At 48.5% G+C, this 25,120-nt stretch overlaps 1 protein-coding gene across 1 annotated transcript in view; it reads left to right on the forward strand.

Annotated features, from left to right (window-relative positions):
• rnf216 (ring finger protein 216) overlaps nucleotides 1–25,105 on the forward strand; it is a 107,579-nt gene extending 82,474 nt beyond the window's left edge. Inside the window, exons 14-17 of the mRNA XM_064964681.1 lie at nucleotides 16,933–17,030; nucleotides 20,944–21,166; nucleotides 22,693–22,762; nucleotides 24,816–25,105. Coding sequence (XP_064820753.1) covers nucleotides 16,933–17,030; nucleotides 20,944–21,166; nucleotides 22,693–22,762; nucleotides 24,816–25,105 — 681 coding nt within the window. The remainder of the gene's footprint in view (nucleotides 1–16,932; nucleotides 17,031–20,943; nucleotides 21,167–22,692; nucleotides 22,763–24,815) is intronic.
• The last annotated feature ends 15 nt before the right edge of the window (nucleotides 25,106–25,120 follow it).

Consider the following 25,120-nt stretch of genomic DNA (forward strand, 5'->3'; position numbering starts at 1 on the left):
TCATCACTACAGAATATCCCCAGTCCATGTGTATTTCATCACTACAGAATATCCCAGTCCATGTGTATTTCATCACTACAGAATATCCCCAGTCCATGTGTATTTCATCACTACAGAATATCCCCAGTCCATGTGTATTTCATCACTACAGAATATCCCAGTCCATGTGTATTTCATCACTACAGAATATCCCAGTCCATGTGTATTTCATCACTACAGAATATCCCCAGTCCATGTGTATTTCATCACTACAGAATATCCCAGTCCATGTGTATTTCATCACTACAGAATATCCCCAGTCCATGTGTATTTCATCACTACAGAATATCCCCAGTCCATGTGTATTTCATCACTGACATCACTACAGAATATCCCCAGTCCATGTGTATTTCATCACTGACATCACTACAGAATATCCCAGTCCATGTGTATTTCATCACTACAGAATATCCCCAGTCCATGTGTATTTCATCACTGACATCACTACAGAATATCCCCAGTCCATGTGTATTTCATCACTGACATCACTACAGAATATCCCAGTCCATGTGTATTTCATCACTACAGAATATCCCCAGTCCATGTGTATTTCATCACTGACATCACTACAGAATATCCCCAGTCCATGTGTATTTCATCACTACAGAATATCCCCAGTCCATGTGTATTTCATCACTACAGAATATCCCCAGTCCATGTGTATTTCATCACTACAGAATATCCCAGTCCATGTGTATTTCATCACTACAGAATATCCCAGTCCATGTGTATTTCATCACTACAGAATATCCCAGTCCATGTGTATTTCATCACTACAGAATATCCCAGTCCATGTGTATTTCATCACTACAGAATATCCCCAGTCCATGTGTATTTCATCACTACAGAATATCCCAGTCCATGTGTATTTCATCACTACAGAATATCCCAGTCCATGTGTATTTCATCACTACAGAATATCCCCAGTCCATGTGTATTTCATCACTACAGAATATCCCCAGTCCATGTGTATTTCATCACTACAGAATATCCCAGTCCATGTGTATTTCATCACTACAGAATATCCCAGTCCATGTGTATTTCATCACTACAGAATATCCCAGTCCATGTGTATTTCATCACTGACATCACTACAGAATATCCCCAGTCCATGTGTATTTCATCACTGACATCACTACAGAATATCCCCAGTCCATGTGTATTTCATCACTGACATCACTACAGAATATCCCCAGTCCATGTGTATTTCATCACTACAGAATATCCCCAGTCCATGTGTATTTCATCACTACAGAATATCCCCAGTCCATGTGTATTTCATCACTACAGAATATCCCCAGTCCATGTGTATTTCATCACTACAGAATATCCCCAGTCCATGTGTATTTCATCACTACAGAATATCCCCAGTCCATGTGTATTTCATCACTACAGAATATCCCCAGTCCATGTGTATTTCATCACTACAGAATATCCCAGTCCATGTGTATTTCATCACTACAGAATATCCCCAGTCCATGTGTATTTCATCACTGACATCACTACAGAATATCCCAGTCCATGTGTATTTCATCACTACAGAATATCCCCAGTCCATGTGTATTTCATCACTGACATCACTACAGAATATCCCCAGTCCATGTGTATTTCATCACTGACATCACTACAGAATATCCCAGTCCATGTGTATTTCATCACTACAGAATATCCCCAGTCCATGTGTATTTCATCACTGACATCACTACAGAATATCCCCAGTCCATGTGTATTTCATCACTACAGAATATCCCCAGTCCATGTGTATTTCATCACTGACATCACTACAGAATATCCCCAGTCCATGTGTATTTCATCACTACAGAATATCCCCAGTCCATGTGTATTTCATCACTGACATCACTACAGAATATCCCCAGTCCATGTGTATTTCATCACTACAGAATATCCCCAGTCCATGTGTATTTCATCACTGACATCACTACAGAATATCCCAGTCCATGTGTATTTCATCACTACAGAATATCCCCAGTCCATGTGTATTTCATCACTACAGAATATCCCAGTCCATGTGTATTTCATCACTACAGAATATCCCCAGTCCGTGTGTATTTCATCACTGACATCACTACAGAATATCCCCAGTCCGTGTGTATTTCATCACTACAGAATATCCCCAGTCCATGTGTATTTCATCACTGACATCACTACAGAATATCCCCAGTCCGTGTGTATTTCATCACTACATAATATCCCAGTCCATGTGTATTTCATCACTACAGAATATCCCCAGTCCATGTGTATTTCATCACTGACATCACTACAGAATATCCCCAGTCCGTGTGTATTTCATCACTACAGAATATCCCCAGTCCATGTGTATTTCATCACTGACATCACTACAGAATATCCCCAGTCCGTGTGTATTTCATCACTACATAATATCCCAGTCCATGTGTATTTCATCACTACAGAATATCCCCAGTCCATGTGTATTTCATCACTACAGAATATCCCAGTCCGTGTGTATTTCATCACTACAGAATATCCCAGTCCGTGTGTATTTCATCACTGACATCACTACAGAATATCCCCAGTCCATGTGTATTTCATCACTACAGAATATCCCAGTCCATGTGTATTTCATCACTACAGAATATCCCAGTCCATGTGTATTTCATCACTACAGAATATCCCAGTCCATGTGTATTTCATCACTACAGAATATCCCCAGTCCATGTGTATTTCATCACTACAGAATATCCTCAGTCCATGTGTATTTCATCACTACAGAATATCCCCAGTCCATGTGTATTTCATCACTGACATCACTACAGAATATCCCAGTCCATGTGTATTTCATCACTACAGAATATCCCAGTCCATGTGTATTTCATCACTACAGAATATCCCAGTCCATGTGTATTTCATCACTACAGAATATCCCCAGTCCATGTGTATTTCATCACTACAGAATATCCCCAGTCCATGTGTATTTCATCACTACAGAATATCCCCAGTCCATGTGTATTTCATCACTACAGAATATCCCCAGTCCATGTGTATTTCATCACTACAGAATATCCCCAGTCCATGTGTATTTCATCACTACAGAATATCCCAGTCCATGTGTATTTCATCATTACAGAATATCCCAGTCCATGTGTATTTCATCACTACAGAATATCCCAGTCCATGTGTATTTCATCACTACAGAATATCCCCAGTCCATGTGTATTTCATCACTACAGAATATCCCCAGTCCATGTGTATTTCATCACTACAGAATATCCCCAATCCATGTGTATTTCATCACTACAGAATATCCCAGTCCATGTGTATTTCATCACTGACATCACTACAGAATATCCCCAGTCCGTGTGTATTTCATCACTACAGAATATCCCCAGTCCATGTGTATTTCATCACTACAGAATATCCCCAGTCCATGTGTATTTCATCACTGACATCACTACAGAATATCCCCAGTCCATGTGTATTTCATCACTACAGAATATCCCAGTCCATGTGTATTTCATCACTACAGAATATCCCAGTCCATGTGTATTTCATCACTACAGAATATCCCCAGTCCATGTGTATTTCATCACTACAGAATATCCCCAGTCCATGTGTATTTCATCACTGACATCACTACAGAATATCCCCAGTCCATGTGTATTTCATCACTACAGAATATCCCCAGTCCATGTGTATTTCATCACTACAGAATATCCCCAGTCCATGTGTATTTCATCACTACAGAATATCCCCAGTCCATTTGTATTTCATCACTACAGAATATCCCCAGTCCATGTGTATTTCATCACTACAGAATATCCCCAGTCCATGTGTATTTCATCACTACAGAATATCCCCAGTTCATGTGTATTTCATCACTACAGAATATCCCAGTCCATGTGTATTTCATCACTACAGAATATCCCCAGTCCATGTGTATTTCATCACTACAGAATATCCCCAGTCCATGTGTATTTCATCACTGACATCACTACAGAATATCCCCAGTCCATGTGTATTTCATCACTACAGAATATCCCAGTCCATGTGTATTTCATCACTACAGAATATCCCAGTCCATGTGTATTTCATCACTACAGAATATCCCCAGTCCATGTGTATTTCATCACTACAGAATATCCCCAGTCCGTGTGTATTTCATCACTACAGAATATCCCCAGTCCGTGTGTATTTCATCACTACAGAATATCCCAGTCCGTGTGTATTTCATCACTACAGAATATCCCCAGTCCATGTGTATTTCATCACTACAGAATATCCCCAGTCCATGTGTATTTCATCACTACAGAATATCCCCAGTCCATGTGTATTTCATCACTACAGAATATCCCAGTCCATGTGTATTTCATCACTACAGAATATCCCCAGTCCATGTGTATTTCATCACTACAGAATATCCCCAGTCCATGTGTATTTCATCACTACAGAATATCCCAGTCCATGTGTATTTCATCACTACAGAATATCCCAGTCCATGTGTATTTCATCACTACAGAATATCCCAGTCCATGTGTATTTCATCACTACAGAATATCCCAGTCCATGTGTATTTCATCACTACAGAATATCCCAGTCCATGTGTATTTCATCACTACAGAATATCCCCAGTCCATGTGTATTTCATCACTACAGAATATCCCAGTCCATGTGTATTTCATCACTACAGAATATCCCAGTCCATGTGTATTTCATCACTACAGAATATCCCCAGTCCATGTGTATTTCATCACTACAGAATATCCCCAGTCCATGTGTATTTCATCACTACAGAATATCCCAGTCCATGTGTATTTCATCACTACAGAATATCCCAGTCCATGTGTATTTCATCACTACAGAATATCCCCAGTCCATGTGTATTTCATCACTACAGAATATCCCAGTCCATGTGTATTTCATCACTACAGAATATCCCCAGTCCATGTGTATTTCATCACTACAGAATATCCCCAGTCCATGTGTATTTCATCACTACAGAATATCCCCAGTCCATGTGTATTTCATCACTACAGAATATCCCCAGTCCATGTGTATTTCATCACTACAGAATATCCCCAGTCCATGTGTATTTCATCACTACAGAATATCCCAGTCCATGTGTATTTCATCACTACATAATATCCCAGTCCATGTGTATTTCATCACTACAGAATATCCCCAGTCCATGTGTATTTCATCACTGACATCACTACAGAATATCCCAGTCCATGTGTATTTCATCACTACAGAATATCCCCAGTCCATGTGTATTTCATCACTACAGAATATCCCCAGTCCATGTGTATTTCATCACTACAGAATATCCCAGTCCATGTGTATTTCATCACTACAGAATATCCCAGTCCATGTGTATTTCATCACTACAGAATATCCCAGTCCATGTGTATTTCATCACTACAGAATATCCCCAGTCCATGTGTATTTCATCACTACAGAATATCCCCAGTCCATGTGTATTTCATCACTACAGAATATCCCAGTCCATGTGTATTTCATCACTACAGAATATCCCCAGTCTATGTGTATTTCATCACTACAGAATATCCCAGTCCATGTGTATTTCATCACTACAGAATATCCCAGTCCATGTGTATTTCATCACTACAGAATATCCCAGTCCATGTGTATTTCATCACTACAGAATATCCCCAGTCCATGTGTATTTCATCACTACAGAATATCCCAGTCCATGTGTATTTCATCACTACAGAATATCCCCAGTCCATGTGTATTTCATCACTACAGAATATCCCCAGTCCATGTGTATTTCATCACTGACATCACTACAGAATATCCCAGTCCATGTGTATTTCATCACTACAGAATATCCCCAGTCCATGTGTATTTCATCACTGACATCACTACAGAATATCCCAGTCCATGTGTATTTCATCACTACAGAATATCCCAGTCCATGTGTATTTCATCACTACAGAATATCCCCAGTCCATGTGTATTTCATCACTACAGAATATCCCCAGTCCATGTGTATTTCATCACTACAGAATATCCCCAGTCTATGTGTATTTCATCACTACAGAATATCCCCAGTCCATGTGTATTTCATCACTACAGAATATCCCAGTCCATGTGTATTTCATCACTACAGAATATCCCAGTCCATGTGTATTTCATCACTACAGAATATCCCCAGTCCATGTGTATTTCATCACTACAGAATATCCCCAGTCCATGTGTATTTCATCACTACAGAATATCCCAGTCCATGTGTATTTCATCACTGACATCACTACAGAATATCCCCAGTCCATGTGTATTTCATCACTGACATCACTACAGAATATCCCCAGTCCATGTGTATTTCATCACTGACATCACTACAGAATATCCCAGTCCATGTGTATTTCATCACTACAGAATATCCCCAGTCCATGTGTATTTCATCACTACAGAATATCCCCAGTCCATGTGTATTTCATCACTACAGAATATCCCAGTCCATGTGTATTTCATCACTACAGAATATCCCCAGTCCATGTGTATTTCATCACTACAGAATATCCCCAGTCCATGTGTATTTCATCACTACAGAATATCCCCAGTCCATGTGTATTTCATCACTACAGAATATCCCCAGTCCATGTGTATTTCATCACTACAGAATATCCCCAGTCCATGTGTATTTCATCATTACAGATATATCCCCAGTCTATGTGGGGAAAGAGGTAGCAGCCCAGGGGGGTCTGTGGCAGCCCAGGGGGGTCTGTGGCAGCCCATGGGGGTCTGTAGCAGCCCAGGGCGATCTGTGTCAGCCCAGGGGGGGTCTGTGGCAGCCCAGGGGGGGGTCTGTGGCACCCCTTTGGGGTCTGTAGCAGCCCAGGGCGGTCTGTGGCAGCCCAGGGCGGTCTGTTGCAGCCCAGGGCGGTCTGTGGCAGCCCAGGGCGGTCTGTGGCAGCCCAGGGCGGTCTGTTGCAGCCCAGGGCGGTCTGTGGCAGCCCAGGGGGGTCTGTGGCAGCCCAGGGGGGTCTGTGGCAGCCCAGGGCGGTCTGTGGCAGCCCAGGGCGGTCTGTGGCAGCCCAGGGGGGTCTGTGGCAGCCCAGGGGGGTCTGTGGCGGTCTGTGGCCTCCCAGGGCGGTCTGTGGCAGCCCAGGGAGTCTGTGGCAGCCCAGGGGGGTCTGTGGCAGCCCAGGGCGGTCTGTGGCAGCCCAGGGAGTCTGTGGCAGCCCAGGGGGGTCTGTGGCAGCCCAGGGGGGTCTGTGGCAGCCCAGGGGGGTCTGTGGCAGCCCAGGGGGGTCTGTGGCAGCCCAGGGCGGTCTGTGGCAGCCCAGGGTGGTGATGTGGAAGTCCTTATACAGTTGAAGTCAGAAGTTTACATACACCTTCGCCAAATACATTTAAACTCAGTGTTTCACAATTCCTGACATTTAATCCTAGTAAAAATTCCGTTTTAGGTCAGTTAGGATAACCACTTTATTTTAAGAATGTGAAATGTCAGAATAATAGTAGAGAGAATTATTTATTTCAGCTTTTATTTCTTTCACCACATTCCCAGTGGGTCAGAGGTTTACATTCACTCAATTAGTATCTGGTAGCATTGCCTTTAAATTGTTTAACTTGGGTCAAACGTTTCAGGTAGCCTTCCACACGCTTGCCACAATAAGTTGGGTGAATTTTGGCCCATTCCTCCTGACAGAGCTGGTGTAACTGAGTCAGGTTTGTAGGCCTCCTTGCTCGCACACGCTTTTTCAGTTCTGCCCACAAATGTTCTATAGGATTGAGGTCAGGGCTTTGTGATGGCCACACCTTGTTGCCCTTAAGCCATTTTTCCACAACTTTGGAAGTATGCTTTGGGTCGTTGTCCATTTGGAAGACACATTTGCGACCAAACTTTAACTTCCTGACTGATGTCTTGAGATGTAGTTCTCTCCTCTGTCCTGTAGATGGAGACAGAGCTCCATGACTGATCTAGTCTTCCTCCCTCTGTCTCTCTCTGTCCTGTAGTTCTCTCCTCTCTGTCCTGTAGTTCTCTCTCCTCTGTCCTGTAGTTCTCTCCTCTCTGTCCTGTAGTTCTCTCCCCTCTGTCCTGTAGTTCTCTCCTCTCTGTCCTGTAGTTCTCTCCTCTCTGTCCTGTAGTTCTCTCTTTCCTGTAGTTCTCTCCTCTCTGTCCTGTAGTTCTCTCCTCTCTGTCCTGTAGTTCTCTCCTCTCTTTCCTGTAGTTCTCTCCTCTCTGTCCTGTAGTTCTCTCACCTCTGTCCTGTAGTTCTCTCACCTCTGTCCTGTAGTTCTCTCCCCTCTGTCCTGTAGTTCTCTCCTCTCTGTCCTGTAGTTCTCTCACCTCTGTCCTGTAGTTCTCTCACCTCTGTCCTGTAGTTCTCTCCCCTCTGTCCTGTAGTTCTCTCCTCTCTGTCCTGTAGTTCTCTCCCCTCTGTCCTGTAGTTCTCTCCTCTCTGTCCTGTAGTTCTCTCCTCTCTGTCCTGTAGTTCTCTCCTCTCTGTCCTGTAGTTCTCTCCCCTCTGTCCTGTAGTTCTCTCCTCTCTGTCCTGTAGTTCTCTCCCCTCTGTCCTGTAGTTCTCTACCCTCTGTCCTGTAGTTCTCTCCTCTCTGTCCTGTAGTTCTCTCCTCTCTGTCCTGTAGTTCTCTCCTCTCTGTCCTGTAGTTCTCTCCTCTCTGTCCTGTAGTTCTCTCCTCTCTGTCCTGTAGTTCTCTCACCTCTGTCCTGTAGTTCTCTCCCCTCTGTCCTGTAGTTCTCTCCTCTCTGTCCTGTAGTTCTCTCCTCTCTGTCCTGTAGTTCTCTCCTCTCTGTCCTGTAGTTCTCTCCTCTCTGTCCTGTAGTTCTCTCCTCTCTGTCCTGTAGTTCTCTCCTCTCTGTCCTGTAGTTCTCTCCTCTCTGTCCTGTAGTTCTCTCCTCTCTGTCCTGTAGTTCTCTCCTCTTTGTCCTGTAGTTCTCTCCCCTCTGTCCTGTAGTTCTCTCCCCTCTGTCCTGTAGTTCTCTCCTCTCTGTCCTGTAGTTTTCTCCTCTCTATCCTGTAGTTCTCTCCTCTCTGTCCTGTAGTTCTCTCCTCTCTATCCTGTAGTTCTCTCCTCTCTGTCCTGTAGTTCTCTCCTCTCTGTCCTGTAGTTCTCTCCTCTCTGTCCTGTAGTTCTCTCCTCTCTGTCCTGTAGTTCTCTCCTCTCTGTCTTGTAGTTCTCTCCTCTTTGTCCTGTAGTTCTCTCCCCTCTGTCCTGTAGTTCTCTCCTCTCTGTCCTGTAGTTCTCTCCTCTCTGTCCTGTAGTTCTCTCCTCTGTCCTGTAGTTCTCTCCTCTCTGTCCTGTAGTTCTCTCCCCTCTGTCCTGTAGTTCTCTCCCCTCTGTCCTGTAGTTCTCTCCCCTCTGTCCTGTAGTTCTCTCCTCTGTCCTGTAGTTCTCTCCTCTCTGTCCTGTAGTTCTCTCCTCTCTGTCCTGTAGTTCTCTCCTCTCTGTCCTGTAGTTCTCTCCTCTCTGTCCTGTAGTTCTCTCCTCTCTGTCCTGTAGTTCTCTCTCCTCTGTTCTGTAGTTCTCTCCCCTCTGTCCTGTAGTTCTCTCTCCTCTGTCCTGTAGTTCTCTCTCCTCTGTTCTGTAGTTCTCTCCTCTCTGTCCTGTAGTTCTCTCCTCTCTGTCCTGTAGTTCTCTCCTCTCTGTCCTGTAGTTCTCTCCTCTGTCCTGTAGTTCTCTCCTCTCTGTCCTGTAGTTCTCTCCTCTCTGTCCTGTAGTTCTCTCCTCTCTGTCCTGTAGTTCTCTCTCCTCTGTCCTGTAGTTCTCTCCTCTCTGTCCTGTAGTTCTCTCCTCTCTGTCCTGTAGTTCTCTCCTCTCTGTCCTGTAGTTCTCTCCTCTCTGTCCTGTAGTTCTCTCCCCTCTGTCCTGTAGTTCTCTCTCCTCTGTTCTGTAGTTCTCTCCTCTGTCCTGTAGTTCTCTCCCCTCTGTCCTGTAGTTCTCTCCTCTCTGTCCTCTAGTTCTCTCCTCTGTCCTGTAGTTCTCTCCCCTCTGTCCTGTAGATGGAGACCGAGCTCCATGACTGATCTAGTCTTCCTCCCTCCGTCTCTCTCCGTCTCCTACTCCTCCTCCTCAGTGTGTGACACTGCATTCCTGGGGCTAAGTACACACACTCTCTCTCCCTCTCTCTCACACACACACACACACACACACACACACACCGTGTCTGAATCCCCGTACTTGTGCTCTAAATAGCAGGTATTTTGGTAATGTGAAAATATAATGTTTTATAGTATGTGAAATGTAGATAATGGAGTGCTTTTAAATGCCAGGATGTAAAACTCATTTTGAGGGTTTTCATCTAGTAGAATTCACTGCATCACTAATTAGTAAGAGAGTCGTCTTTTTGATATCAACATGTGTTTGACAACAGCTGATAGTCCAGATTAGGGGGACGAGCTGTTCCCAAATGAACCAATGGGTGGGGTCCCTGGCTCAATACTACTCTCATGCCCCGCCCTTCTTATCCTGCCCTCCCATTGGCTGAAACCAATTTTCCCTCCATGTCAAATGTGTTTCAGATCATGTTTGACCCAGATTCTCTTCCCTTGTTTCTGTCTGACCGACTGACACACACACACACACACACACTGTTTTCCACATGTGGTTATGAGATTTGTAGGGCGACAGTTAGCCTAGTGGTTAGAGCATTGGGCCAGTAACCGAAAGGTTGCAAGTTCAAATCCCCGAGCTGACAAGGTACAAATCTGTCGTTCTGCCCCTGAACAGGCAGTTAACCCACTGTTCCTAGGCCGTCATTGTAAATAAGAATTTGTTCTTAACTGACTTGCCTCGTTAAATAAAGGTAAATTAATAATAGTTTGGTGTGTGTGTGTGTGTGTGTGTGTGTGTGCAGCTGTGAACATGGCTGCATGTGGAGTCACACACTCTTCAGCAGTATATCTGTGTTGGGGGAGCTCCTCTTTCCCCAGACCATGTGCTCTGACCTCGTTCCACAGAGCCTCCTCCCCTCTGTCACACCCACAGCAGCTCCCCCAATCAGATTGTGTGTAAAAGTCTTCTGTTTCCTTATAAGGGCTGTTCCTTCCAGAGAGGAAGGGAGTGGACATCTGAATCAGATGAGAGAGAATACACACACTGAATATACACACACTGAATATACACACACTGAATATACACACACTGAATATACACACACTGAATATACACACACTGAATATACACACACTGAATATACACACACTGAATATACACACACTGAATATACACACACTGAATATACACACACTGAATATACACACACTGAATATACACACACTGAATATACACACACTGAATATACACACACTGAATATACACACACTCTCATATACACACACTGAATATACACACACTCTCATATACACACACTGAATATACACACACTGAATATACACACACTGAATATACACACACTGAATATACACACACTGAATATACACACAAGATGAAGATGGACAGGGACTCTGCTGTCCTAGCATCAGGGGGGAGATGGACAGGGACTCTGCTGTCCTAGTATCAGGGGGAAGATGGACAGGGACTCTGCTGTCCTAGTCCAGGGGGTAGATGGACAGGGACTCTGCTGTCCTAGCATCAGGGGGTAGATGGACAGGGACTCTGCTGTCCTAGTATCAGGGGGAAGATGGACAGGGACTCTGCTGTCCTAGTATCAGGGGGTAGATGGACAGGGACTCTGCTGTCCTAGCATCAGGGGGTAGATGGACAGGGACTCTGCTGTCCTAGTATCAGGGGAAAGATGGACAGGGACTCTGCTGTCCTAGCATCAGGGGGAAGATGGACAGGGACTCTGCTGTCCTAGTATAAGGGGGTAGATGGACAGGGACTCTGCTGTCCTAGTATCAGGGGAAAGATGGACAGGGACTCTGCTGTCCTAGCATCAGGGGGTAGATGGACAGGGACTCTGCTGTCCTAGTATAAGGGGGTAGATGGACAGGGACTCTGCTGTACTAGCATCAGGGGGAAGATGGACAGGGACTCTGCTGTCCTAGCATCAGGGGGGAGATGGACAGGGACTCTGCTGTCCTAGCATCAGGGGGAAGATGGACAGGGACTCTGCTGTCCTAGTATCAGGGGGAAGATGGGCAGGGACTCTGCTGTCCTAGCTTCAGGGGGAAGATGGGCAGGGACTCTGCTGTCCTAGCTTCAGGGGGGAAGATGGACAGGGACTCTGCTGTCCTAGCATCAGGGGGAAGATGGACAGGGACTCTGCTGTCCTAGCATCAGGGGGAAGATGGACAGGGACTCTGCTGTCCTAGTATCAGGGGGAAGATGGACAGGGACTCTGCTGTCCTAGTCCAGGGGGAAGATGGACAGGGACTCTGCTGTCCTAGCATCAGGGGGAAGATGGACAGGGACTCTGCTGTCCTAGCATCAGGGGGAAGATGGACAGGGACTCTGCTGTCCTAGCATCAGGGGGAAGATGGACAGGGACTCTGCTGTCCTAGTATCAGGGGGAAGATGGACAGGGACTCTGCTGTCCTAGCATCAGGGGAAGATGGACAGGGACTCTGCTGTCCTAGCATCAGGGGGAAGATGGACAGGGACTCTGCTGTCCTAGTATCAGGGGGAAGATGGACAGGGACTCTGCTGTCCTAGTATCAGGGGGAAGATGGACAGGGACTCTGCTGTCCTAGTATCAGGGGGAAGATGGACAGGGACTCTGCTGTCCTAGTATCAGGGGGAAGATGGACGGGGACTCTGCTGTCCTAGCATCAGGGGGAAGATGGACAGGGACTCTGCTGTCCTAGCATCAGGGGGAAGATGGACAGGGACTCTGCTGTCCTAGTCCAGGGGGAAGATGGACAGGGACTCTGCTGTCCTAGCATCAGGGGGAAGATGGACAGGGACTCTGCTGTCCTAGTCCAGGGGGAAGATGGACAGGGACTCTGCTGTCCTAGCATCAGGGGGAAGATGGACAGGGACTCTGCTGTCCTAGTATCAGGGGGAAGATGGACAGGGACTCTGCTGTCCTAGCATCAGGGGGAAGATGGACAGGGACTCTGCTGTCCTAGTATCAGGGGGAAGATGGACAGGGACTCTGCTGTCCTAGCATCAGGGGGAAGATGGACAGGGACTCTGCTGTCCTAGCATCAGGGGGAAGATGGACAGGGACTCTGCTGTCCTAGTATCAGGGGGAAGATGGACAGGGACTCTGCTGTCCTAGTATCAGGGGGGAAGATGGACAGGGACTCTGCTGTCCTAGTATCAGGGGGGAAGATGGACAGGGACTCTGCTGTCCTAGTATCAGGGGGGAAGATGGACGGGGACTCTGCTGTCCTAGCATCAGGGGGAAGATGGACAGGGACTCTGCTGTCCTAGCATCAGGGGGAAGATGGACAGGGACTCTGCTGTCCTAGTCCAGGGGGAAGATGGACAGGGACTCTGCTGTCCTAGCATCAGGGGGAAGATGGACAGGGACTCTGCTGTCCTAGTCCAGGGGGAAGATGGACAGGGACTCTGCTGTCCTAGTCCAGGGGGAAGATGGACAGGGACTCTGCTGGGGTCCTGTGTGGCTCGTCGTGGGTTCAATTCCCGCTAGGGCCACCCATATGTAAAAAGTAGTGGCCCCAGCCGACTTGTAAGTCGCTTTGGACAAAAGCGTCTGCTAAATGGGATATATTATTATTATATTATATATATTAGGGGGAAGATGGACAGGGACTCTGCTGTCCTAGCATCAGGGGGAAGATGGACAGGGACACTGCTGTCCTAGTATCAGTGGGAGATGGACAGGGACTCTGCTGTCCTAGTATCAGGGGGTAGATGGACAGGGACTCTGCTGTCCTATCATCAGTGGGAGATGGACAGGGACTCTGATGTCCTAGCATCAGGGGGGAAGATGGACAGGGACTCTGCTGTCCTAGCATCAGGGGGAAGATGGACAGGGACTCTGCTGTCCTAGTATCAGGGGGGAAGATGGACAGGGACTCTGCTGTCCTAGTATCAGTGGGAGATGGACAGGGACTCTGCTGTCCTAGTATCAGGGGGAGATGGACAGGGACTCTGCTGTCCTAGCATCAGGGGGGAAGATGGACAGGGACTCTGCTGTCCTAGCATCAGGGGGAAGATGGACAGGGACTCTGCTGTCCTAGCATCAGGGGGAAGATGGACAGGGACTCTGCTGTCCTAGCATCAGGGGGAAGATGGACAGGGACTCTACTGTCCTAGTATCAGGGGGGGAAGATGGACAGGGACTCTGCTGTCCTAGCATCAGGGGGAAGATGGACAGGGACTCTGCTGTCCTAGTATCAGGGGGGAAGATGGACAGGGACTCTGCTGTCCTAGCATCAGGGGGAAGATGGACAGGGACTCTGCTGTCCTAGTATAAGGGGGAAGATGGCCAGGGACTCTGCTGTCCTAGTATCAGGGGGAAGATGGACAGGGACTCTGATGTCCTAGTCCAGGGGGAAGATGGACAGGGACTCTGCTGTCCTAGTATCAGGGGGAAGATGGCCAGGGACTCTGCTGTCCTAGCATCAGGGGGAAGATGGACAGGGACTCTGCTGTCCTAGTATCAGGGGGAAGATGGACAGGGACTCTGCTGTCCTAGTATCAGGGGGAAGATGGACTCTGCTGTCTCCTGCCTCCTGTAGGGGTGGGAGGACAGAGTATATCTTGGACTGGGGTTGTCAGGCAACCAGTCGTTTAAAGGATCGTAGGATTACTGCGTGTCGAATAATATTTTTATTTGTCACGTGCTCATTACAACCCGGTGTAGACTGTACAGTGAAATGCTTACTTTACAAGCCTTCTACCCACAATGCAACAGTGACGAGGCGACTCCGGGATGCTGGACTTTCTTGGCAGAGTTGCAAAGAAAAAGCCATATCTCAGACTGGCCAATGAAAGAAAATATTTCAGATTTGGCAAAGGAACACAGAGAACTGGACAGAGGAACAGCTACCCTGCTTTTCTTCTGGGGGTCATATACAATACAGCTTTATTACATGACATTACATTTCATAACACTTTTCAACAGCGAGGAACATAAACCTCTCGACCTGCTTCACTACAGCCCCGTCGATGTCAATGAGGGGGGCGTGTTCAGACCTCCATTTCCTGTAGTCCACGATACAGCTCATTCGTCTTGCTGACGTTGAGGGAGAGGTTGTTGTCCTGGCACCACACTTGCCAGGTCTTTGGCCTCGTCCCTATTGGCTGTCTTCATCGTTGACGGTGATCAGGCCTACCACCGTTGTGTGGTCGGCAAACTTAATGATGGTGCTTGGTCACGTAGTCGTGGGTGAGCAGGGAGTACAGGACGGGACAAAGTCTGGTGTTGAACGCTGAGCTGTCATCAATGAACAGCATTCTCACGTAGGTGTTCCTTTTGCGGGATTTCTTTTAAGCATCTGGATTAGTGTCCAGACTGCAGCTTTGGGCCTCCCGGTTGGTGCAGTGGTCATCGCAGTGAGACTCTGGGTTCGAGCCCAGGCTCTGTCGCAGCCGGCCGCGACCGGGAGGTCCATGGGGCGACGAGGTCCTAGCGTCGTCCGGGTTAGGGAGGGATTGGCCAGTAAGGATATCCTTGTCTCATCGCGCACCAGCTCGGTCGCAAGGGGCGTTTCCTCTGACACATTGGTGCGGCTGGCTTCCGGGTTGGATGCGTGCTGTGTTAAGAAGCAGTGCGGCTTGGTTGGGTTGTGTTTCAGAGGACGCATGGCTTTCGACCTTTGTCTCTCCCGAGCTCGTACGGGAGTTGTAGCGATGAGACAAGATAGTAGCTACTAAACAATTGGATACCACGAAATTGGGGACCACGAAACTGAGCCGTTTAGCTCAGTACGGACGTTGCCTGTAATCCATGGTTTCTGGTTGGGATATGTACGTACGGTCACTGTGGGGACGCACTTCTTCTTAATGAAACTGAGTGTGTCCCCCAGATGTCCTTCAGCATGTTGAGCCGGTGGAGATGCTGTTACTAGGCAACCACGCAGTCAGGGACGGATCACACTTCTGCTGCTGCAGTCTCTCTCTCTGTCTCTCTCTCTCTCTCTCTGTCTCTCTGTCTCTCTCTCTCTGTCTCTCTGTCTCTCTCTGTCTCTCTCTCTCTCTGTCTCTTTGTCTCTCTCTCCCTCTCTCTGTCTCTTTGTCTCTCTCTGTCTCTCTCTCTCTGTCTCTCTCTCTCTCGCTCTCTGTCTCTCTAGGCTCTCGCTCTCACACACACACACACACACACACACACACACACACACACACACACACACACACACACACACACACACTCAGTCAGTCAGTCAGTCACTCCCAGAGCCACAGCTAGCCAGTGTTTGAGGCAGCCTCTGCAGTGGTAGCGGCGGTAGCTACATGCTGCTGTCTGTTGCAGTGGCTAGGGAACACTTGGTTCAGGACATCTCCGAGGTAGACAACTCCCTGTTTAAAACCTTCTACTGGTTCTACTTTGCAACCCTCATCTCTCCCCTCTCCTCCTTTCCTCTCCCCTCCCCTCATCTCTCCCCTCTCCTCCTCTCACCTCTCCTCCTCTCACCTCTCCCATCCCCTATCCTCCTTTCCTCTCCCCTCCCCTCTCCTCCTCCTCCCCTCATCTCTACCCTCTCCTCCTTTCCTCTCCCCTCCCCTCTCCTCCTCCTCCCCTCATCTCTACCCTCTCCTCCTTTCCTCTCCCCTCCCCTCTCCTCCTCCTCCCCTCATCTCTACCCTCTCCTCCTTTCCTCTCCCCTCCCCTCTCCTCCTCCTTTCCTCTCCCCTCGTTTCCATTATTTCTACAGTCTCAAGTCTCACTATTGTGTCCTGGATGTTGGATGTTGTAACCTGTGTTTTGATTGAGACGAGGGGAGGAGAACATGTGACCATCTCTGGCATATTAACTTAGGGGGGTAACCTAAACCTTGGATGCTACATTACTGTTTTTACCGAATCTCTCCCCTCTCCCCCTCTCTCCAGGAGAGCTGCAGGAAGTGCCGTGTCCAGTGGAAGGAGCATGCTGGGAAGTCATGTGACCAGGTCATGGAACGAGATGAGATACGCATGAGGGTGGCCTTGTAAGTTACTGACCAGAGAGAGAGGGGTCCTTGCTATCTCTCCCTCATATGTTATTATGGTCCATGTAGGTGGCCTTGTAAGTGCCTGACCAGAGAGAGAGGGGTCCTTGCTATCTCTCCCTCATATGTTAATATGGTTCATGTAGGTGGCCTTGTAAGTGCCTGACCAGAGAGAGAGGGGTCCTTGCTATCTCTCCCTCATATGTTATTATGGTCCATGCAGGTGGCCTGACCAGAGAGAGAGGGGTCCTTGCTATCTCTCCCACATATGTTAATATGGTCCATGCAGGTGGCCTTGTAAGTGCCTGACCAGAGAGAGAGGGGTCCTTGCTATCTCTCCCACATATGTTAATATGGTCCATGCAGGTGGCCTTGTAAGTGCCTGACCAGAGAGAGAGGGGTCCTTGCTATCTCTCCCTCATATGTTATTATGGTCCATGCAGGTGGCCTTGTAAGTGCCTGACCAGAGAGAGAGGGGTCCTCACCATCTCTCCTTCATATACTATATATACAAAAGTATGTGGACACCTCTTCAAATTAGTAGACTCGGGCAATTGGAAGAATCCGTTCCAAATCCTCGGCTCCGTTCTGCCTCCTGTCATGATGCCAGTAGCTACGACCCATATTACGCAAGAGACCTACTGGAGTCCCACCCCCCAGGTCACCTGATGACTGAGAAGCTGATCTTATTGGCCAACCACGACTGAAACCTACTGGAGTCCCACCCCCCAGGTCACCTGATATGACTGAGAAGCTGATCTTATTGGCCAACCACGACTGAAACCTACAGTAGTCCCACCCCCAGGTCACCTGATATGACTGAGAAGCTGATCTTATTGGCCAACCACGACTGAAACCTACTGTAGTCCCACCCCCCAGGTCACCTGATATGACTGAGAAGCTGATCTTATTGGCCAACCACGACTGAAACCTACTGTAGTCCCACCCCCAGGTCACCTGATATGACTGAGAAGCTGATCTTATTGGCCAACCACGACTGAAACCTACTGTAGTCCCACCCCCCAGGTCACCTGATATGACTGAGAAGCTGATCTTATTGGCCAACCACGACTGGAACATACTGTAGTCCCACCCCCCAGGTCACCTGATGACTGAGAAGCTGATCTTATTGGCCAACCACGACTGGAACATACTGTAGTCCCACCCCCCAGGTCACCTGATATGACTGAGAAGCTGATCTTATTGGCCAACCACGACTGAAACCTACTGTAGTCCCACCCCCCAGGTCACCTGATATGACTGAGAAGCTGATCTTATTGGCCAACCACGACTGAAACCTACTGGAGTCCCACCCCCCAGGTCACCTGATGACTGAGAAGCTGATCTTATTGGCCAACCACGACTGGAACATACTGTAGTCCCACCCCCCAGGTCACCTGATATGACTGAGAAGCTGATCTTATTGGCCAACCACGACTGGAACATACTGTAGTCCCACCCCCCAGGTCACCTGATATGACTGAGAAGCTGATCTTATTGGCCAACCACGACTGAAACCTACTGTAGTCCCACCCCCCAGGTCACCTGATGACTGAGAAGCTGATCTTATTGGCCAACCACGACTGGAACATACTGTAGTCCCACCCCCCAGGTCACCTGATATGACTGAGAAGCTGATCTTATTGGCCAACCACGACTGAAACCTACTGTAGTCCCACCCCCCAGGTCACCTGATATGACTGTGAAGCTGATCTTATTGGCCAACCACGACTGAAACCTACTGTAGTCCCACCCCCAAGTCACCTGATGACTGAGAAGCTGATCTTATTGGCCAACCACGACTGTCCATCTTTCATTCGACCCGGCTTCCCCCGCAGTCTAATGCAAAATAAACCACAGGTCGTAAAGATGAAAAACCTTTTTTGGGGGGGGGTGAAAATGTCATAAAGATGGGGGGGGCGAAAATGTCATAAAGATGGGGGGTGAAAATGTCATAAAGATGGGGGGGGCGAAAATGTCATAAAGATGGGGGGGGGTGAAAATGTCATGAAGATGGGGGGGGTGAAAATGTCATGAAGATGGGGGGGGGTGAAAATGTCATGAAGATGGGGGGGTGAAAATGTCATGAAGATGGGGGGGGGGGGAAAATGTCATGAAGATGGGGGGGGGTGAAAATGTCATGATGGGGGGGGGTGAAAATGTCATGAAGATGGGGGGGGTGAAAATGTCATGAAGATGGGGGGGGGTGAAAATGTCATGAAGATGGGGGGGTGAAAATGTCACGAAGATGGGGGGGAAAATGTCATGAAGATGGGGGGGTGAAAATGTCATAAAGATGGGGGGGGGGTGAAAATGTCATGAAGATGGGGGGGTGAAAATGTCATGAAGATGGGGGGGGTGAAAATGTCACAAAGATGGGGGGGTGAAAATGTCACGAAGATGGGGGGGGGTGAAAATGTCACGAAGATGGGGGGGTGAAAATGTCACGAAGATGGGGGGGGTGAAAATGTCACGAAGATGGGGGGGTGAAAATGTCACGAAGATGGGGGGGTGAAAATGTCACGAAGATGGGGGGGTGAAAATGTCACGAAGATGGGGGGGGGGTGAAAATGTCACAAAGATGGGGGGGTGAAAATGTCACGAAGATGGGGGGGTGAAAATGTCACGAAGATGGGGGGGGGGTGAAAATGTCACGAAGATGGGGGGGGGGGGTGAAAATGTCACGAAGATGGGGGGGTGTTGATGTTTTTACGTTGTAATTCTAGCCTTATCGTGGAGAACAGTACCAATAGGCTACTGGTGTTTGGTAACAATCTAATGGTTCATTTTTAGCTCAGACCACCGGGAAGCTGTCGAGTGAAAACCAAGTGTACAATGACCTTGTCGACTCTCTGGGCTGTGATTGGTCACAGGGCCGGCCTAGTGACATACCAGCTGTGTCGTCTGTACAATGACCTTGTTGACACCCTGGGCTGTGATTGGTCACAGGGCCAACCTAGTTGCGTTGAAAATGAGTGTTTCTAAACGAACAAACTCTGTTGGTTCTGTTTCGTTCATAGTGAATACCCCCCCAGGTGTTAGTGCAGGCATGGAGCTAAACCCTGCTCTGTGTCCTGTTCCTCTCACAACAGAGAGGGTACTGGGTAAACAGCCCTGTTTCCCGGATGACTGGGCAGGAAGTTTAGCAGGCGGGTTCTTCCTGTCTCTCCACACTGACACACACACACACACACACACACACACACACACACACAGTGTTAATACACACACACACACAGTGTTAATACACACACACACACAGTGTTAATACACACACACACACAGTGTTAATACACACACACACACACACACACACACACACACACACACACACACAGTGTTAATACACTCACTACAAACACACTTACCATACACGTCCAGTACTTCCTGTTGTTGCTGTCCACAGCTCCTCAGACTTCCTGCAGCTGACAGACAGGAAGTGGCCTGCCAGAACCATCAGATCTGACTATTCAGGGTCCCAACTAGGGCCCAATGGTGAGGATCGGATGACAGCAGCTCTGGTCAGGAAGTGTAGAACAGTTCAGTAGAACAGTTGTTGGTGTTGGGCCCTAACGAGGGCCCTAACTAGGGTCCTAACGAGGGCCCTAACTAGGGTCCTAACGAGGGCCCTAACGAGGGTCCTAACGAGGGTCCTAACGAGGGTCCTAACGAGGGCCCTAACGAGGGCCCAATGGTAAGGAGCGGATGACAGCAGCTCGGGTCAGGAAGTGTAGAACAGTTAAGTAGAACAGTTGTTGGTGTTGGGCGCTAACGAGGGCCCTAACGAGGGCCCTAACGAGGGCCCTAACGAGGGCCCTAACTAGGGCCCTAACTAGGGCCCTAACTAGGGTCCTAACTAAGGCCCTAACTAGGGTCATAACTAGGGCCCTAAACTCCTCTCTATCCCCTACAGTGAGGAGCGGATGACCGCAGCTCGGGTCAGGAAGTGTGTGAAGTGTGGAACAGGTCTGGTGAAGTCTGAGGGATGTAACAGGATGTGGTGTCGCTGTGGAAGCTACATGTGTTACCTGTGCCGAGAGCCAATCAGTGGATACAACCACTTCTGTCAGCACGCCCGTTCCCCTGGCGCTCCCTGTAGGCACTGCCACAAGTGCTCCCTCTGGACAGACCCCACGGTGAGCACACACACACACACACACTCCACAGTAACACACACACACACTCCACAGTAACACACACACACACACACACTCCACAGTAACACACACACACACTCCACAGTAACACACACACACACACACACACACTCCACAGTAACACACACACACACACACACTCCACAGTAACACACACACACACACACACTCCACAGTAACACACACACACACACACACACTCCACGGTAACACACACACACTCCACGGTAACACACACACACACACACACACTCCACGGTAACACACACACACACACTCCACAGTAGCACACACACACACAGACCCCACTGTGAACACACACACACACACAGACCCCACTGTGAACACACACACACAGACCCCACTGTGAACACACACACACAGACCCCACTGTGAACACACACACAGACCCCACTGTGAACGCACACACACACACACAGACCCCACTGTGAACACACACACACACACAGACCCCACTGTGAACGCACACACACCCACAGACCCCACTGTGAACACACACACACACACACACACACAGAATGTAGTGCTAGCCATTCCAAACCAACAAAGAGCTAACGCGCTAGCCATTCCAAACCAACAAAGAGCTAACGCGCTAGCCATTCCAAACCAACAAAGAGCTAACGCGCTAGCCATTCCAAACCAACAAAGAGCTAACGCGCTAGCCATTCCAAACCAACAAAGAGCTAACGCGCTAGCCATTCCAAACCAACAAAGAGCTAACGCGCTAGCCATTCCAAACCAACAAAGAGCTAACGCGCTAGCCATTCCAAACCAACAAAGAGCTAACGCGCTAGCCATTCCAAACCAACAAAGAGCTAACGCGCTAGCCATTCCAAACCAACAAAGAGCTAACGCTAGCCATTCCAAACCAACAAAGAGCTAACGCGCTAGCCATTCCAAACCAACAAAGAGCTAACGCGCTAGCCATTCCAAACCAACAAAGAGCTAACGCGCTAGCCATTCCAAACCAACAAAGAGCTAACGCGCTAGCCATTCCAAACCAACAAAGAGCTAACGCGCTAGCCATTCCAAACCAACAAAGAGCTAACGCGCTAGCCATTCCAAACCAACAAAGAGCTAACGCCCTAGCCATTCCAAACCAACAAAGAGCTAACGCGCTAGCCATTCCAAACCAACAAAGAGCTAACGCGCTAGCCATTCCAAACCAACAAAGAGCTAACGCGCTAGCCATTCCAAACCAACAAAGAGCTAACGCCCTAGCCATTCCAAACCAACAAAGAGCTAACGCGCTAGCCATTGCAAACCGACAAAGAGCTAACACGCTAGCCAACCAGGGCGTTCTTGGCAAACAGCTAATTATAATAATATGATATGGCTCTCAGCCATATCCAACGCGTCTTAGTCATGCGTCTTGCGTATGGGTGGTTCCCGGGAATCGAACCCACTATCTTGCCATTGCTAGCACCATGCTCTACCAGCTGAGCTTACAGAGGACCAGCTAATGTGTGTCTGTCTCTCTACAGCAAGATGACGAGCGCATCATTCAGGAGATTCAGAAAGAGGGCGAGAAAGAGCTCAACAAGAAGAACGCAGGTCAGTGTGTTTCTTTATAAATCCCGATGCTGTAATACTGTTCTTCTGGAACTATGGGTAATCTATCAGCTATCACCCTGACTATCACCCTGACTACCGACTATCACCCTGACTACCAGCTATCACCCTGACTCACCCTAACTACCTGCTATCACCCTGACTAACTGCCATCACCCTGACTAACTGCTATCACCCTGACTATCACCCTGACTAACAGCTATCACCCTGACTATCACCCTGACTACCGACTATCACCCTGACTACCAGCTATCACCCTGACTCACCCTAACTACCTGCTATCACCCTGACTAACTGCCATCACCCTGACTATCACCCTGACTAACAGCTATCACCCTGACTACCAGCTATCACCCTGACTACCTGCTATCACCCTGACTAACTGCCTTCACCCTGACTATCACCCTGACTAACAGCTATCACCCTGACTAACATCTATCACCCTGACTATCCCCCTAACTAGCAGCTATCACCCTGACTAACAGCTATCACCTTGACTAACTGCCATCACCCCGACTAACTGCCATCACCCCGACTAACAGCTATCACCCTGACTAAGTGCTATCACCCTGACTATCACCCCGACTATCACCCTGACTAACTGCTATCACCCTGACTAACTGCTATCACCCTGACTAACTGCTATCACCCTGACTAACTGCTACCACCCTGACTAACAGCTATCACCCCGACTAACTGCTATCACCCCGACTAACTGCTATCACCCTGACTAACTGCTATCACCCTGACTAACTGCTATCACCCTGACTATCCCCCTAACTAGCAGCTATCACCCTGACTAGCAGCTATCACCCTGACTAACAGATATCACCCTGACTAACAGCTATCACCCTGACTAACAGCTATCACCCCGACTAACAGCCATCACCCTGACTAACTGCTATCACCCTGACTATCCCCCTGACTAGCAGCTATCACCCTGACTAACAGCTATCACCCTGACTAACTGCTACCACCCTGACTATCACCCTGACTAACTGCTACCACCCTGACTACCACCCTGACTAACTGCTACTACCCTGACTAACTGCTATCACCCTGACTATCACCCTGACTAACGGCTTTCACCCTGACTAACGGCTTTCACCCTGACTAACGGCTTTCACCCTGACTAACAGCTATCACCCTGACTAACTGCTATCACCCTGACTAACTGCTATCACCCTGACTATCACCCTGACTAACTGCTATCATCCTGACTAACTGCTATCACCCTGACTATCCCCCTAACTAGCAGCTATCACCCTGACTAACAGCTATCACCCTGACTAACAGCTATCACCCTGACTAACTGCTATCACCCTGACTAACTGCTATCACCCTGACTAACTGCTATCACCCTGACTATCACCATGCCATGACTAACTGCTATCACCCTGACTAACTGCTATCACCCTGACTAACTGCTATCACCCTGAATAACTGCTATCACCCTGACTAACTGCTATCACCCTGACTAACTGCTACCACCCTGACTATCACCCTGACTAACTGCTACCACCCTGACTAACTGCTATCACCCTGACTAACTGCTATCACCCTGACTATCACCCCGACTAACAGCTTTCACCCTGACTAACGGCTTTCACCCTGACTAACTGCTATCACCCTGACTATCACCCTGACTAACTGCTATCACCCTGACTATCCCCCTGACTAGCAGCTATCACCCTGACCAACAGCTATCACCCTGACTAACTGCTATAACCCTGACTATCACCATGCCATGACTAACAGCTATCACCCTGACTAACTGCTATCACCCTGACTAACTGCTATCACCCTGACTAACTGCTATCACCCTGACTAGCAGCTATCACCCTGACTAGCAGCTATCACCCTGACTAGCAGCTATCACCCTGACTAACTGCTATCACCCTGACTAGCAGCTATCACCCTGACTATCACCCTGACGAACTGCTATCACCCTGACTATCACCCTGACTAACTGCTATCACCCTGACTAACTGACATTGCTCTCTCTCCTCTCTCTCTCTCTCTTTCTCCCTCTCAGAGACTTCAGGGAAGAGAGTGGGCCCGCCCCCGGAACCTGTGGTGGTTGCTAAGCGACCTCGAGCAGCCCCCCCTCCCCAGGCGGTGCGAGCGCCCTTATTGGTCCCTCCTCGTGTCATTCTGCCTCATCGCCAGCCCTTGCCCCCCGCCCCCTACGTGCCCCCGCTCCTCCACCTGCCCCCCCTCAACTACCACCCCCCCCTCAACCAGGTCAACAACAACCTGAACAATATAGACGTCAACATGCCCATGCACTATGGACCCCCACCCCGCTACTACAGACACCTATAACCCCCCTCCTCCTCT

Source organism: Oncorhynchus masou, unplaced genomic scaffold (genome assembly GCF_036934945.1).
Source record: "Oncorhynchus masou masou isolate Uvic2021 unplaced genomic scaffold, UVic_Omas_1.1 unplaced_scaffold_181, whole genome shotgun sequence".
NCBI classification, from domain to species: Eukaryota; Metazoa; Chordata; class Actinopteri; order Salmoniformes; family Salmonidae; genus Oncorhynchus; species Oncorhynchus masou.